The sequence below is a fragment of the Nelumbo nucifera genome, chromosome 1 (assembly GCF_055504915.1).
Source record: "Nelumbo nucifera cultivar China Antique chromosome 1, China Antique-T2T, whole genome shotgun sequence".
NCBI lineage: Eukaryota > Viridiplantae > Streptophyta > Magnoliopsida > Proteales > Nelumbonaceae > Nelumbo > Nelumbo nucifera.
Genome location: NC_142649.1, coordinates 86,862,243 through 86,877,777, shown reverse-complemented (window position 1 = coordinate 86,877,777; position 15,535 = coordinate 86,862,243). Strand labels below are relative to the sequence as shown.

At 39.3% G+C, this 15,535-nt stretch overlaps 1 protein-coding gene across 4 annotated transcripts in view; it reads right to left on the bottom strand.

Moving 5' to 3' along the window:
- Nucleotides 1-1,909: 1,909 nt before the first annotated feature.
- Nucleotides 1,910-15,535, bottom strand: part of LOC104599556 (MIF4G domain-containing protein / MA3 domain-containing protein) — a 34,477-nt gene continuing 20,851 nt past the window's right edge. For all 4 annotated transcript variants that reach the window (XM_019198118.2, XM_019198116.2, XM_019198117.2 and 1 more), the window contains exons 13-14: nt 15,347-15,469; nt 1,910-2,441 (exon numbers count right to left, since the gene is read on the bottom strand). In XM_019198118.2, coding sequence (XP_019053663.1) covers nt 2,058-2,441; nt 15,347-15,469 — 507 coding nt within the window. In that variant the 3' untranslated portion in view covers nt 1,910-2,057. The remainder of the gene's footprint in view (nt 2,442-15,346; nt 15,470-15,535) is intronic.

Genomic DNA, 15,535 nt, shown 5'->3' with positions numbered 1-15,535 from the left:
TTTCGCATTCTCTGACCTACCAATTAGATCTAGCCCATACTTTTTAAGTGGTTTTCCTCCACTAAGAGCAAAGTAAAATTGGATTCAGTCAGTGCAAAGTCCGTTTGAACAGCAATCATAGCCTTGCATTGCAAATATCTCTCCATGAAATAAAGTATAGAAGTACGGAAATGTTCCCGATGCAAGGCTCTAAAGGCTGTTCGAACAATGTTCGAACGGGCCTTACACTGACTGAAGCCGATCTCGAGCGAAGTAGCAGATTTAAAAAGATGATAAAATCCCTAAACCTATTTATGGACCCAAAAAGTAAACATCATTCAATTAGTTGGATGCCCATTCATTGTCAATGCAATCATCAACACCAAAGCCCCTGTCCCATCCTTAGTGGCTTACTGTCATCTTTCATTGCTGCCCATTTTTTAGGCAAGGTTTGATCAACTGTCCCATTTTTGAAGTTCATATTATTTTCTCCCCCTAAAGAATCTTACACTTTATGTGGAGCAAGCAAAAACTCAAACTATTTTAGAGATTAATGTGGAGAATACTGTTGTTTGGTCAGCTACAGCCTTCTTGATATGGGTCCTTATTCTGTTACTATCCAAAGCTTCTATTTAACATTTAAAAAAATGACCTCAAAGAAGGGATTAAATTGGCCATGTGATAAGGAGTTTTGAGCAGAAACTGACTTTGGCCCCATGAACAGAGAGCTGTCCACTACCAAAAAAGAAATAGGACGCTGGTTCTCACTGTATTGACAGTCTGTCACATGGAAGACTTGCCAATAATTAGTCTCATCTACCAAAGAAGATGTTTGGCATCATGGTTGGTTGAAGTAATAACGTTTGTATTTTAGTATTAGAATCAGGAAATAGGGTGTTTGCAACACAAGACATAATTTTTAATTATAATTTCAAATACATCACAGCGCCACTAGGTACCACATATGACACATATGACTTGCATATAACTTGGAGTGACACAGCATAACCCACGTGAAGATGGTACAAACAATTAAGCTGTGTTTGGTTGCAGTGCAAATTTATTTGCACCAGTAGTCTAGTACAAATGCATGGGAGTGTAAATGTAAAAAATGCAAATTCTTGTTTAATTTTGCTTTGGATTTTACTTTATTTTGCTTCATGTCTTAATTTACTTCATTTGTACTGCAATCAAACAAAATAGGTCAAAATTTACCCTCAAATAATTTGCACTGCCATAGTTTTGCATCAGTACAAATTTATTTGCATTGCAACCAAACAAAGCCTTATACTTTGAATCTGCCCAAAGATGATACAGGCTTGGCAAAGTCGATGTTTACATGGGACTTAGGTAGAGGCTCAAGACCAAATTTTGAGACTTCAAGCAGCAATGGTACCAAACAAACTATAAATGAATAGCAAATGAACTATCACTGTTTATTTATGGGCCATGGAATCTTTTGAGGAAAAATGCAAATTGTCAACAGTAGAACCGGCCAACCAGGAGGTGGTTGTAGCTTGTAGGGACGAGGGATTTCTACCACTTCCTAGTTCCTACCATGACATAAACGGTGATTGATGGGTCAATCCCAGGCTACCTGTTGAGGAGGTTGAACCTCGAATTCCCACCATTTCTTGTCCTTTTGGCTCAACCTATCCAGCAGGTAACTTAGGGGTTTCCAGACAAACAGATCCTCAGAGTTGACATGAGGATCATCAATGAATGACTGAATCGCCTCATACGTTAGTTAATAAACAGAAAACCAGTAATGGGTTATCAATCTCATATCCAAAATATCATCAATAAACTGCTGGGAGAGAGAGAGAGAGAGAGACTTCTCTTTGAGTGCTTGTGGTTTGCCTACATTTCTTTTAACCTTTTTTTTACCAGTACAAGCACTTGATTTGATTGCATAGGAAAGAATAATACATGAAGCCATTAAATCTAATCTTTCATGATTCACTTGAGGTGTAACAATACTTTATGAAGCAAACCTCTACCTCCCAAAACAACCCCAGCATACACCATGTGTGGGCAAATAATACAATTTGGTATAGCTGAAAAAGTGTATCAAAAACTTACATCAGGACTCCTGCAACATTTTCGAGGGCCTTTCTTGCAACCTTAAACTTTGCAGAGAAAACTTTGTTATCATTCACTACATACTGCTTGATGAAGAACCCAAGGCCATTTCTAAGAGACTCAAGTTCAGGTATTCCAGCTATGCGAGTGAAGATGTTCCATACGAGTGCATCTGAGAGCTCCAAAACAGCCTCAAAAAGCATTCGGAAGTGCATAACCCTTTTGGCACTCAACTGCTTGGGGTCACTTAGCTCGACAGTCTTCAGGACTGCAAGGGAGAGGGTAAAGGAGGCAAGCATCTCTGCAACGAATCTTGCCAAGTTCATTGATCTATGAAGCTCCATCGAATCAAGTTCTTTGAAGTGGTCCCACAGGCAATACTGAAAATTTTGAGACAACCATAAGGTGTCGACAAACAATTTTATGTTGAAGCTGTGTAGGAGAAACAGTAGGACAACTCTCCATTGCCTTGTGCACAATAACGAGGACATGGTATACATGCTAACAGCATTGGTTTAGTTGTAGAAAATGAAATATAGGAATTTCAGCATTTTATCAACAATATTCAAAGATCCTGTAGAAAGCCTCTAAAGGGGAGAGGGGTGGTGGAAACTACCATGTTTTTTTGGCCATTTGGCAAATCAGGAACGACTACAAACTATACTTTATGTAATCTGGATAAAAGCATGAACACCAAAGAAACTGGTATTAAGCACATAGTTCCATTCTTTTCCTTCTATCTTCCCTTTTCTAAACAGTTATTCTTTCAGTTTTAGTGCTAAAGTTACTGGTCAAGAGTCAAGACTCAAAACATAATAGAATCACTTAAGATGCGTAAAAAACTATGAAATATAATAATCGCAACCTTTTTCCATTTTTTCCAGATGCCATCAAGAGGGTCCAGAGGGGATGCTTAGGAACCTCACTCATAATTACCATCAACATCAGTACAAAAATGAAGAGTTTAAGACAACTCTGGATGCATAGACCGCTATGCAAATATAAATAGCACCTCTCCAATCATCACCACCCTAATTTTGCAAGACTTCATGTAATGAAAATATGAAAAATGGGAAGAAAACATGGAAGAGGTCAATTTAGTTGAGTTAATTAAAAATGATTTTCTACTTTACATTACTGGAGTTTTTAGAGGTCAGAGAAATTGAAGTTGCTAGTTTGTCAAATTTCTTTCAGCCTATAAGGGGCCAAAATTCTTCCATTTGACTTTCATTTGATTTTGTTTTGGTGATTTCCAGAAACATTACCTATCCAATGAGACCAAGATATTTTGAATTTGAAATATTTTAAGAGAGTAATTAGTCATTTTACTGTTAGTGCATCAATTCATAACAAAAGTTGAGCTTGTATTTTGATTTTCTAGGCCTATCTTGGAGTTGCATTTAGTTATTTAATTTATAGGAGGATTACTAATAGATACTTAAGAGTCATTTTATGAGTCAAAATTAGTATCTTTTTGGAAGTAAAGAAAATAGTTATTAAAACAAGAGTAGAAAGATACAAGAGCAAGAAGGCCCACTAACAAAAAACTAACCAGGCCAAAGAACAGGTTATGTACATCAAAAACAGACCACAAACCAGGCCCATCATTGCACTACCCTGCCCAAAGGCAGTAACCAAAGAACAAACCACCACCTCAACAATCCAAAACTTAGACCTGCAAACAGCAAAAAACACTACCAGAACACCAGGAGTCAGGGACCACCACAGATCCTAGGCTGCTCCTTCCTCTGCCTCCCCTACCAAATCAGTATTTTGAGGGGAGGTCCTACACTATAAATAATTGGAATTTTAGGAGTAGATTTCACAATCTCTGTTGGGTAGCTGCCCAACTCAGATCCTCTTCGAGGGAGGATAACCTCCAGAATAGGGGAAAGTGAGAGTGAAGAGAGAAAGAGATCAAATCTTTTTATTATTCCTTATTGTAAGTACACCTCTGTATTTATATTCAATCTTGCCTTCAATGTAACTGATTTACAACAAAATTATAACAACTTGCCAACTTGCCTGATTCAGTTAACTCCAGCTGTCTTTGCACCGACTTCCTTATGCTGAGGTGGCCTTAACTGATTTACAACAGAATTGTAACTTGCCAACTTGTTTGATTTAGTTAACTCCAAGTTGATTCAGTTAATTCCAGATGTCTTTGCACTGGCTTCCTTATGCTGAGGTGGCCTTCTTCTCCTTCTAGAATATACTTGTAGTTCCTGCCCCCTTGTGCCTCTAACAATCTCTCTCCCCAAACCCCCAAGACACCCCCCCCCCCAAACCCCAGTGAAGGCGAGATTCAATCCCAAGCACCTGCTATACCATCCAGGTACCTTACCAGCAAGCTAGTCGGTAACTCCCTAGTGTAACTAGTTAGCTACTTCTTTCCTTATCTTTAGTTTTCCTATAATTTCTTACCACTGAAATCTCTGTTCAGCAGCATTATCATAGAACTAGTTATGATATTTTACCTTTCGTCCTTAACTCTCCATCTTAAATTTCTATCTAATCTTGCATTTTGATATTCTGGTGTATACACATTGGTCCATTATCATTCTACATCAAATTGGACGATCTCAGAATCCATCTTAAAAATCACTTTGCCGTTTGTATGTAAGGCTCTACCGCTCTAGTTACCCTAATAAAATAGCAGACTCCATGGACCATCAAATTCATTTAGCATCCACTCAATGATGATCTATGTGTCTGTATTAGAAAGTGAGAAGAAACCACCCTTAAACAAGATAAAGATGTCCATAAGTTTGGCAGCATGGGGACAGTCCACAAGTCCACATTTCCATTGCTAGGGCATTAAAGGCATCAATGTCAACATCAAGAGTCTTAAAGAATGAGGGAGAGAATACACTTTTCAAGTTAGATAACCAGACATGATAACTTGTCACCTCCTACTCTGTAACTTTTTTTTTCTTTTTAAGAAAATTTCTTTTATTTATTCATCCAAAAAAAAAATTTCTAACCATTTGGGTCCAAAAAGGCATCCTTTAGTCAGTCTATGAGTCAGCATAAAGGCTTTCTACTGATCAAAAATAGGTGGTGATTATACTTGAAGGTGCAAAACACAAAGACAGAGGTGCAAAATCAATAGGGGTGCAACTTGGGCAAGTAGCTCAAGCCAACAATGTACATGGGCAGATGAGCTGCGCTTGGATGACTTTGGCTGAACCTGAGCCTGGAAGGAGGTTCCAGTAAGGGTTGCTGAATTGAGATGAAAACATGTCCCTTCTAGAACTTCTCGCCCAGTAAACCCCCTCGATCCCAAGCAACCCACCTGGACCCAAGCCTGAGCCCAATCCAAGTGTTAAATTTTAGCTCAAGCTAAGCTGGGTTTAGTTTTCTAGCTTGGACTTTACCTCAGGCGCAGTCTAGGCTTGGGCCCTTGGGTAGGGGTGCAACTTGGGTGGGCGAAGGTTGATCTTTTGTCAACATTTGAATGGGTCCGACCCAAAGGCCCAAGCCTGAAGCGATGTAAAATGCAAAACTGGGCCAACCTGAGTTGCATTCCTACCCTTGGCCTTGGGCCAGGTATCAGGGATGGACCTAGGTTAACCATCATCATCATCCAAGCCTTATCCCACCCATATGGGTCAGCTATATGAATTCTGTTTCACCATTCCATTCTGTTTTAGGCCATAAAATATTTATAGAACAAAGTAATCAGAATTAGTAGCACAAAAATCATCTATAGAACTTACATCATCAAATTGAAAATAAACAGATTGATTTAGATAACTAGATCACCTATTAACATAAATGGCATGTTAATAGAATGCAAAACCGCATGGAAGACCAAAAAAACATTTTTATACTATTTAATCATAGCCTGGACCAATATTTAATCATATAATCATCAAATGGCCCATCTGATGAAACCATTGGACTTCAGAAAGAATAAACATCAAAGACCAGTCCTAGCTTCAACCACCCTTCAAGTTTCATCTGACTGCTATCTAGAAACTCACCCAATGAGTGGCTTGGATTAACTTAGAATCTTACCCTTTTTGAAAAGATCTGGAGGGTGGGAAGATCAGTAATTAGCCTAGACCTTGATTTGGCAACCCATAAAAGCAACATTATCCACACATCACCCATTTTATTAGAACCCCTTTACCCATTTTTAATCTCAAGCCTCAAATTCATAACTCAATTACCTCTCCTATTTCCTTTATTAACCATACCAGTCCCAAAATAACCAAGAATCCCCCCTCGACAACCAGCCTTCCAACTTCAACATCTAAAACCACCATTGGAGCTAATAAAACAAGTGTTTTCTTATCCTTTGTAATCCAAGTGTTTCTTGTCTTATCCTCTCTGTAGTACATTTTCTCATGTACCTATTAAACAAGATAAATCCATACAAAATTTGAGCAAATAGGCAAAAGAATATAGAAAATAGTTAGAACAACCAAAAACCTGTCATTTCTACCCATTAAACCTTACTTCCCTCACTCCCTAAATTCCTACCTCACTTGAATCTTTCCCTAATCTTTTTTTTTTTTTTTTTGAGAAGAGATAAAGTATTGATTCAATAAGAAAAAGAGAAAAAGAGAAAAAGGCACATGTACACCCAGAGGATTGGGGAATACAATCAAACATTAGACCACTATCCCATTTATCATTATAAAAAGGTTTTCAAAATGAAAGAGAAAATTCAGAGGAACACTATTTCTTGATAGATGTGCAGATGACCAGGATAGCAGTTCCCAAACTAGTTTTTGCCACACTTCCTCTTCTTGACAGCCTTTACTTCGAAAGAGACTTGAGTTCCTTTCCTACCAAATTGACCAGAAAACTGCTCCTGAGACCATTTTCCATAGAGTTTTCCCTCTCTTACTCAGACCATGTGTTCACCAGCCTTTTATACAAAAGCTTCCACTGATGCAGGGCAGCAGCTTTTAATGGCGAAAATTCTAAAGATTTTCACCATATGTTGTATGTAAAACTGCAATGCAGCAACAGGTGATCAGCTGACTCTTCTGATCTATTACATAATAACACACAAACAGGTGAGTCAATCGAAACTCCCCTCCTGATCAGGTTGTCTTTTGTAAGAATCTTGTTCAGATAGGCAGACCAAACAAAGAAAGCCACCTTTTAAGGGATAAAAACTTACTCCAGATTACATGCCAAGGGACATCCTGTCATTAGGGCTGTTCACGGGTCGGGTCGGTTTACTGATGTTTTTCCAACTGACCCGACCTGGTCGGGTTACCTGAAATTGAAACCGAAACCGACCCTGTGTTAAGCAAAACCGACCTGATCGGTTTGAGTCAGTTTGGGTCGGTTTCAGCTTTACTTAGTGGTGACTTAGTTGCTGTTCAAGTGTTCATTCTGGCTCTACATTCCCAAAGGAAACCAGCATTTCCTTAATGTTTTGTGGCCCATCCATGGATCCAGTTGTGGAGGGAGCAGAGTTTGAGAGTACTATTTGCCAACTGGTGTCCACTTACACTATAGAGATGAGAGATATATAGTGTAATTAAGTAGGTTGTAACTACTAACTAGGAACTAACTACTAAGTCGGTTCAGTTCGGGTCGGTTTCGGTTTTCACACATGAAAACCGAAACCGAATCAAATCATCGGTTTATGATTTTTTATAACCTGGCCGACTCAGGTTGGATCGGTCCGGGTTGGTCGGTTTGGGTCTTCTTATGAACAACCCTACCTGTCATCCTCTTTTTTTTTTTTTTTGATCAATAACACTTTCATTAACTCATCAAAAGAAGATTTACAATAGGAAGACAAACATGCTTATCTTCCAAGAGCAACAAAGAACCTCAAGAAAAGAAAAAAAAAGAAAGAAAACACACTATAGTTACAGCTTAGCCCAAAAAAGTGAATCCCTTTCTGCCCCTTGTTTAGCTAAACCGTCAGCTAGGGAATTAGCCGATCTTTTAACCCAAAGTATCTTAACTTCCATCTCCCGCACCAGCCACTTGAATTTCCTCCTCTCATTATTGTACTTCCATAAGCCATTGTGATCTTTAATCAGCCACCCTATCACCACCTCTGAATCCCCTTCAATTAAGAGTTTCCTGATGTTCAACTCCTTAGCTTTCTGTACTCCTTCCATAACTGCAAAGATCTCAGCTCTAAGGGAGTCACCCACTCCAATTGGGCCTGAGAACATAGCAGAAATGACCCCATTTTCATCCCTAAAAACACCCCCAATCCCCAATTGTCCCGAATTTCCCCTGCTACACCCATCAAAGTTTAGTTTCACGAATCCACTAGGTGGAGAGGTCCAAGCCACACTCATTATTGACTTAGTCTGTGTGCAATTTGCAATTTCACCCCACTTCCTCAACATGTCATCCACAGTGTAATCTGTGAAAAGCTCCAAAGATTTCAGCCACTGTACCGCCCTAATATGAATGATAGCCCTCAGATCTGTTGCTCCTCTCTGAGCTTCTGAGAATATCCTGGAGTTCCTTTCTTCCCAAAGTGTCCAACATACTGCAGCCCTTAGTCCTCTCCACATTGTCCTTCCCCTTTTTATCCGCCACCTGAAAAGAGAAGGGGAAAAAAGGCCTTGCAAGTCTGATGGGGTATTCCAGCTACATCCAAATAGAGACAAAGCCCATTCCCAAATTGACCTCGCAAAATGGCAAGACACCAGTAGGTGAAAACCAGTCTCCCCATCCGCTTTACAAAGAACACACCACTGAGGTGACAAACAAGTATTGGGTCTCTTCTTTTGGAGTAGATCACCAATGCTGATTCTTTCCAGATAGGCTTCCCAACAAAACTACCAACCCTAGGAGGTATTGCTCTGCACCAAATCTCATCAACAGGAAAAGGAGGGAAGGTAGGACTGGTGGACTGACTTAAGACTTTGAAGAAAGAAGCACAAGAAAAAATGTCGTTGGGAGGTGTCCAAATTCTAGAATCCACCCTATTGGGGTCTAAGACAACGTTATCAAGAATTGTAATAAGGCTCAAAATATTGTCAAAGTCTGAGTCCCTCAAATCCCTTCTTAGACCCAAGTTCCACCCAATCCCAGAAGTGGAAGAGGACGGGGTGGTAAAAGACGAAATTGGCTCATTTTTCAGATCAGAAAGAGCAAACAAATAAGGAAACTGATCCTTTAGAGGGGCACTCCCCACCCAGGTTTGTTCCCAGAATTTTATGGAGTTACCGGAATTCAAATCATACCTAATATTAGGGGAGAAAACTGGTAGCAGGTCATGAATGGCTTTCCAAGGAGAATTGCTTGTGGTCCTAGCTCTGATTCCAGCGTCCCATCCATTATGCTCCATCCCATGAATACTTGCCACTATTCTAGCCCATAGCTTCTCCTTCTCCAAGGGGAATCTCCACAACCACTTTCCCAACAGAGTCATATTCCTTCTCCTAATATTCCCAAGCCCCAAACCACCACATGTCTTACTCCTACAAACTATCTCCCAGCTAACTCTATGATCCCTCTTTTCCTCTCCCGGTTCCCACAGGAAATCTCTCATTAACTTCTCCAATCTATTAGCAACCTTCACTGGGATTTTAAACACCGACAGGAAAAAGATAGGTAAATTAGCAAGCGTGGCCTTAATAAGAGTAATTCTCCCACCAAGAGAGAGGTAGTTCTTTTTCCATGACACCAGTCTTTTTTCAAACCTTTCCACCACCGGGTTCCAAAAGCTCTCTCTCATAGGATTATCACCTAAAGGCAACCCTAAGTAGTTCAAAGGCCACCCTGAGACTTCACACCCCAGCACTTCAGCACTCTCCCTGATCTCTCCCTCCTCCAAATTCACCCCCACAACACAGTTTTTCCCAAGGTTAACCTTCAAGTTGGATATTTGCTCAAACAGTTGTATCACCGACTTCAAATTCCTGATAAAGCTCACATTACCGCCTTCACAAAACAGAATCGTGTCGTCAGCAAACTGCAAGTAAGGGGGGTTTCCACCCTCCCAACTCTCCATCCTCTAATAAGCCCCCTAGAATCTGCTCTGTGAATCAGTTTCCCCAAAACCTCCACAATTAGAATGAACAAGAAAGGAGAAAGGGGGTCTCGTTGTCTTATACCCCTACTGGCTGGACAGAAATCTACCACTGTCCCATTCACTAGCACTGAGTAATGACAATTCCGGACACAAATTTAGTCAAAACTTTCCTAAAAAATTCCCAATCCACCAAGTCATAAGCCTTTTCCAAGTCCAACTTACAGACCACTCCCTTCTTATCCCTCTTAAAGTTCTCCACACTCTCATTAGCAATTAAAATCTGATCAGTAATTTGTCTTCCATTCACAAAAGCTCCTTGGTAGTGTGCAATGATATCTGGCAAAACCTTCTTCAGCCTCAAAGACAACACTTTTGCAATGATCTTATACAAGCTATTAACCAAGCTAATTGGCCTAAAATCCTTCGGGTGGGAAGCATCTTTCTTTTTTGGAATTAAGGCTATAAATGTAGAGTTCACACCCGGATTAGCAATTCCTCTCCTGAAAAACTCCTCAAACACCCGCAAAAGATCATCTTTCAAAATATCCCAATAGTCCTGATAAAAAGCCATTGTGAACTCATCCGGCCCTGGGGCTTTTGTTAATTTATTATAAAAAGACTTCACTGTGAACTGAGCTTTTCGATCTGCTGACCACACCCTTTTGTCCTCTGAATTAAAATCTTTCCCTAATCTATTCTAACTCATTAAAGTCCCAAATCTGAGAAAATACAGAAAAAATGTGAGGCTTTGATAAGTCATTTTATGCAAAAAGTGTAGAAGAGTAAGGAGTTAAAGAGAGAAGCAAAAAGGAAGAAGATTGACCAGTCACCGTTTGTCCACTCAAATATCATCAAGAACTAATTTCAAGTCCTTTTATAGAGGAAGGCAAATCCTTCATTCTAATTCCTAGGCAATGTGGGACTTGGGACAACACTCACTATTGAGTGTATGTGTATGTGCACGTGTATTTATAACACTCAACAATGAGTGTTGCTCCAAGTCCCACATTGCTTAGGAGTAGGAATGAGGGCCTTGTCTTCCTCTATAAATGGATAAAAAACCTAGAGAACAAGTTATTCTCTCCTATTTGAGTTGGGACAACACTCATGAATAGTGTGTCAACAGACTCAACACACGAATATGTATAATATATATTAAATTTTTATATAAAACATTTAATATAAAATAAAATATATTTCTATATATAATAGATAATAATATATAATATAGATATAATTGCAAGCCCAGGTGGGCCTGAAGTGTTGAGCCCAAGCCCAGCCCGAAAATTTGAGGGTTGGGCCTGGTTGGGCCAAGAATGATCACCCCTACTGTCTTGAGTACCCAAACTATGCCTAAGGGAAGCAATGGAGAAAGTATGTCCTATCCAGTTAATATCTAGGGGAAAGCACAAGAATGAACTTGAATGCCCTGATTTTCTCATGTTATTGCCTAGTTTTCTCTTTTATTGTGCCAATTTCAATTTACAAGATGCTTTTTGGTTATAATTAGATTGTAAACTTAATTTTTGCCATGTCCCATGGCCTTGGTGGTTTATTAAGAAATTGTCAACCTAAGAAAACTTGATTATGCATGTAATATTGAATATACTTGTTTCTCTCCCCTTTTATGCTCACCTAGGTTATGGTAACCCCAACTGGGAATGAGGGGAGATCACTAACACTAACACCACCATTCATAATAGAACCTTAAATAGCTAAACCATGATCTTATTGATTATGAGGTCATCCTCAGGTTAACCCTCTTACCAGTTCAAAAATCCACCAACAAAATCGTAGGATATGTGGAAAATTGTCATATGAATAAAGAAGGCTCTATTATAAAGTAAAATTCAGAAAGAAGCATTTCCATGGTTCATTTTCCATCCTAAACTTCAATTCCCAAATACAGTCCCCTAAGAGTCCAAAACCCCATGATGAAACCCAATTGGAGTGCAAAAGCAGAAAGAGATGGGGGTAACTCTAGTATTTTTCCCTTTTTTATAATTTGGGGATACCCTACTATTGTAAAATGTAATAGTCTTGGGAAAATCCCATCATGTTGTTACCCTCCTTCCTGTTCATAGTCAGATCCCTCCAATGAAGCTGTCAGTCAACAACTATTGTCCACTTTGTACATCCTCTAATGTACATGTCCTTTTTATTCATAATCAAATCAGTTACCTTTCTCTCAGGTAAACAAAAAGAAAAAAGAGTTTAGGGAATATCTGGCAAAGAAGCAGCTCTCCCCACCACGGATCCTCCCAGAATCTAACAGTTCAGCATCCAGAACCTTTGTCTTCACATTTTTTATTTGCACAATGGAAGCTACGAGTAGTCTAACAGGAAATGTGCTGAAGGGAGTTACATTGAGAGCATCTTGGTGAGATCTGGAGATCCCAAATTTACTCTTTTGCACTTTTGACTTTTCTGAAAGTACCTTTTTATTTTTTTCATCAGCAGAAGAGATCCATTAGATTAAGATATTAATCAAGTTTGGTACAACATTGGAGCACTCCAACCAACCCAGGTATACAGATTTACACTTTTGCCCAAAACAAAGTATGTCTGTTAACCTCCTATTTTGCTAAAACATCTGCCATCCCATTTGTAGTTCTTATAATCCAGCTAAAGTTGATGTTGAGTTCTCTTGATAGGTAATCTATCTCCCTGAAAGTGTTCCTTAACCCCAAGGTGCTAAAATTAATTGCCTTGTCCAAGATATGACCAATTTTGAGTCCCCTTCCACTTCCAAATCTTTGAAACCAAGCTGTTTAGCTAGCCTCAGTCCTTGTAGCAATGCCCAAGTTTTAGCTCTAACTAAGTGACCAAAGCCAATTGATCCTGAATAAGCCCACCATCATACCCAAATGATTTCTGAATACTCCCTTCATGCCTGCCCTTCTTCCTGAGTTTCCCATAGAATTACCATTAAAATTCAGTTTCAATTTGTTTTCAGTTGAGGCTTTCCAATCCATACAATGTCTCTCCTTCTATCTATTTGTGCCACTTCTAACCAAGATCTTACTATCTCATTAACTGAGAAACAACGAAAAAGTCCGAAAGCTTTTACCCAATGTGCAGATCTTGCCTTTATACCTTCTATAAGCTCCTCCTTAGATATACTGTATTACTGTTATAATTGAAAATTCTTTGGTTTCTTTCTTCCCACAAAGTCCACACCACTGCTGCCCTTACTGCCATCCACATAACTCTTCCTCTCATTTTTGGCTGTCTCAAAATGTTGGGATTGAATAAGCATACCACATCTTGAGGGGGAACCCACCTGCAACCAAAGAGAGAATAGAAATACTCCCAAGCACAAAGCACAAAAGGACATGATATCAATAAATGGTGGATGGTTTCACCACAACCTTTGCATAGCACAACATGTGAGGAGAGAGGCACATATTAGGCCTTCTTTTCTGCAGCAAGTCAGAAGTATTATTCTTGCCTCACAGGACTAGATGAAGCTATCAACATGTTCCATGTCATCATGGAACATATACTGGAAGTTGTAGTTAGTTGTAGTTCTTTATGAAAAGTCGTCTTCTTGCCCAAGCATCAAAACTGGTCAAGGCAACAGGTTCAATGCATAAACCTGGAATGCTACCAAACCCAAAGTGACATCAAACCTACTAAACCATGAACCCAGTTCCAAACACCCCACACCAAACCCAATCCCAAGCGAAACTCAAAACACCCCACTCCACACCCAAACTACCAAAATTGATCACAACCAAACCACAGACTTGACCCCCCAACTCACCTTCCCAAAGATCAAAACAGAAACAACCTCACTAATTTAACCACCTACCCAAAGACACCAAACACACCCTCCCCTATCCTCCATCGGGAGAGTTAGAAGTCTCTTTCTTTTTCTTGACAACTCTTTTTGTATTCTTGATCCTCTTGTTACTTCCAACCCCAAGAAAGTCCCCCTTCAGTCTAGTCTAGCAAACACCTTTGGCACTGGCACAGATCTGTTAAGCTTTTTATGTCTGAACCTTTTAACCGCATTAGGAGGATCTTCACAATTCTTCCTTTCTCCATGAATCTCATTAATCCTTTCAAGCTCTAGGTCCGCATTTTTCTCTAACACTTGCTTCGCTACCCGAAAAACTCCATTACTTTGTGATGTCTGTGCTTCACTTTGAAGATCTCCGTCCCCCCCCCCCCCCCGCCACCCCAATAATAGGAACATCAGAACTCAATATATCCATCTTGTTGTCCTTCAAAGGCCCCTTGGAGTTTTCTTCCACTTCCATAAAAGCTTCCCTTGCAAAATCCTCTCCACCCAAGGAGAATAAACCCAACCTTTTACTCACCTCCACCTCCTTATTGATAACTGATTCCAAATCAATTTTCCTTTCAACCTCATGGGTCTCATCCAACATCACCTCTTCTTCTTCCTCTTCATTTTCCACTTCCGACCTTTCCTCAAGAGGTGTCATTCTATATTTCTGTCTTCTTTGATATACACTACCCCCTCCCAACCCTGTTACAGGTGGGATTCAACCCCAAGTCTCTGCTACAACCAGCAAAGAGAGCTCACAAACTAGCTAGTTGGCACTTTTGTGATTCTAACTTTCTAATTCTAAAGCTACCGATATACATTTGATTGGAACCTGCAGAAACCTTATTCCATGCTATACCAGAACAGGTATTTTGCATTAGTGACATCAAACCCCCTAAACCATGAACCCAGATCCAAAAACATGAAAATATTTCTACCCATGCTTCCTATTTGTTTAATTTGCTTCATTCTAATTCTTTTATTACTTCATTCATGGGGCTACACAATGGGGGGTTTTCCCATTCCCCAAACCCATAACCCCCAACCCTGGTGCAGGCAGAATTCGATGCCAAGTATCCACTACACTCAGCAAGAGACCTTACTAACTAGTCAGTTGGCATGTTTGCAATTCTAACTCCCTAATCCTAAAGATACCAAAATATATTTGATTGGAACCTTCAAAAATCTTATTCCATGGTACACCAGAACAGTTTTCTTTATAATTATTATTTTTTTTTTTTCTGATGAATATCCATATCCTTTGTATTTTGCCTCAGACTAAAATTCTAATTTTGAAGCATTGACCATATACTTGATTAGATCTTGCAGAGAAACTTGACTCCATGCTAAACCAGAACAGATATTTTGCTTTATACATACTTCATATGCACCAATGAATTTGACCTAGGAAATCAAGGATTAGATATAATCTCTAGATACCTAGCAAATTATAATCCTAATTTTATTTCATAAATGATATGACCATGAGTATTCCCATATAGCCAACAAAGGAAGAATACCTGTAAAGTGAACTTGTGGTTCTTGTCAAGGCTACACAATTTAGATGCCAAAGCAGTGTAGTACTTATTGAATACTTTCTCTTGTAAACAGCAATCAACAAGGACTCTCATGATCTCTCTATCCTGCATATTTATGCCATAATATATTACAAAATATAGAAGAAAAACAAAATAAATAAGAGAAGTTTA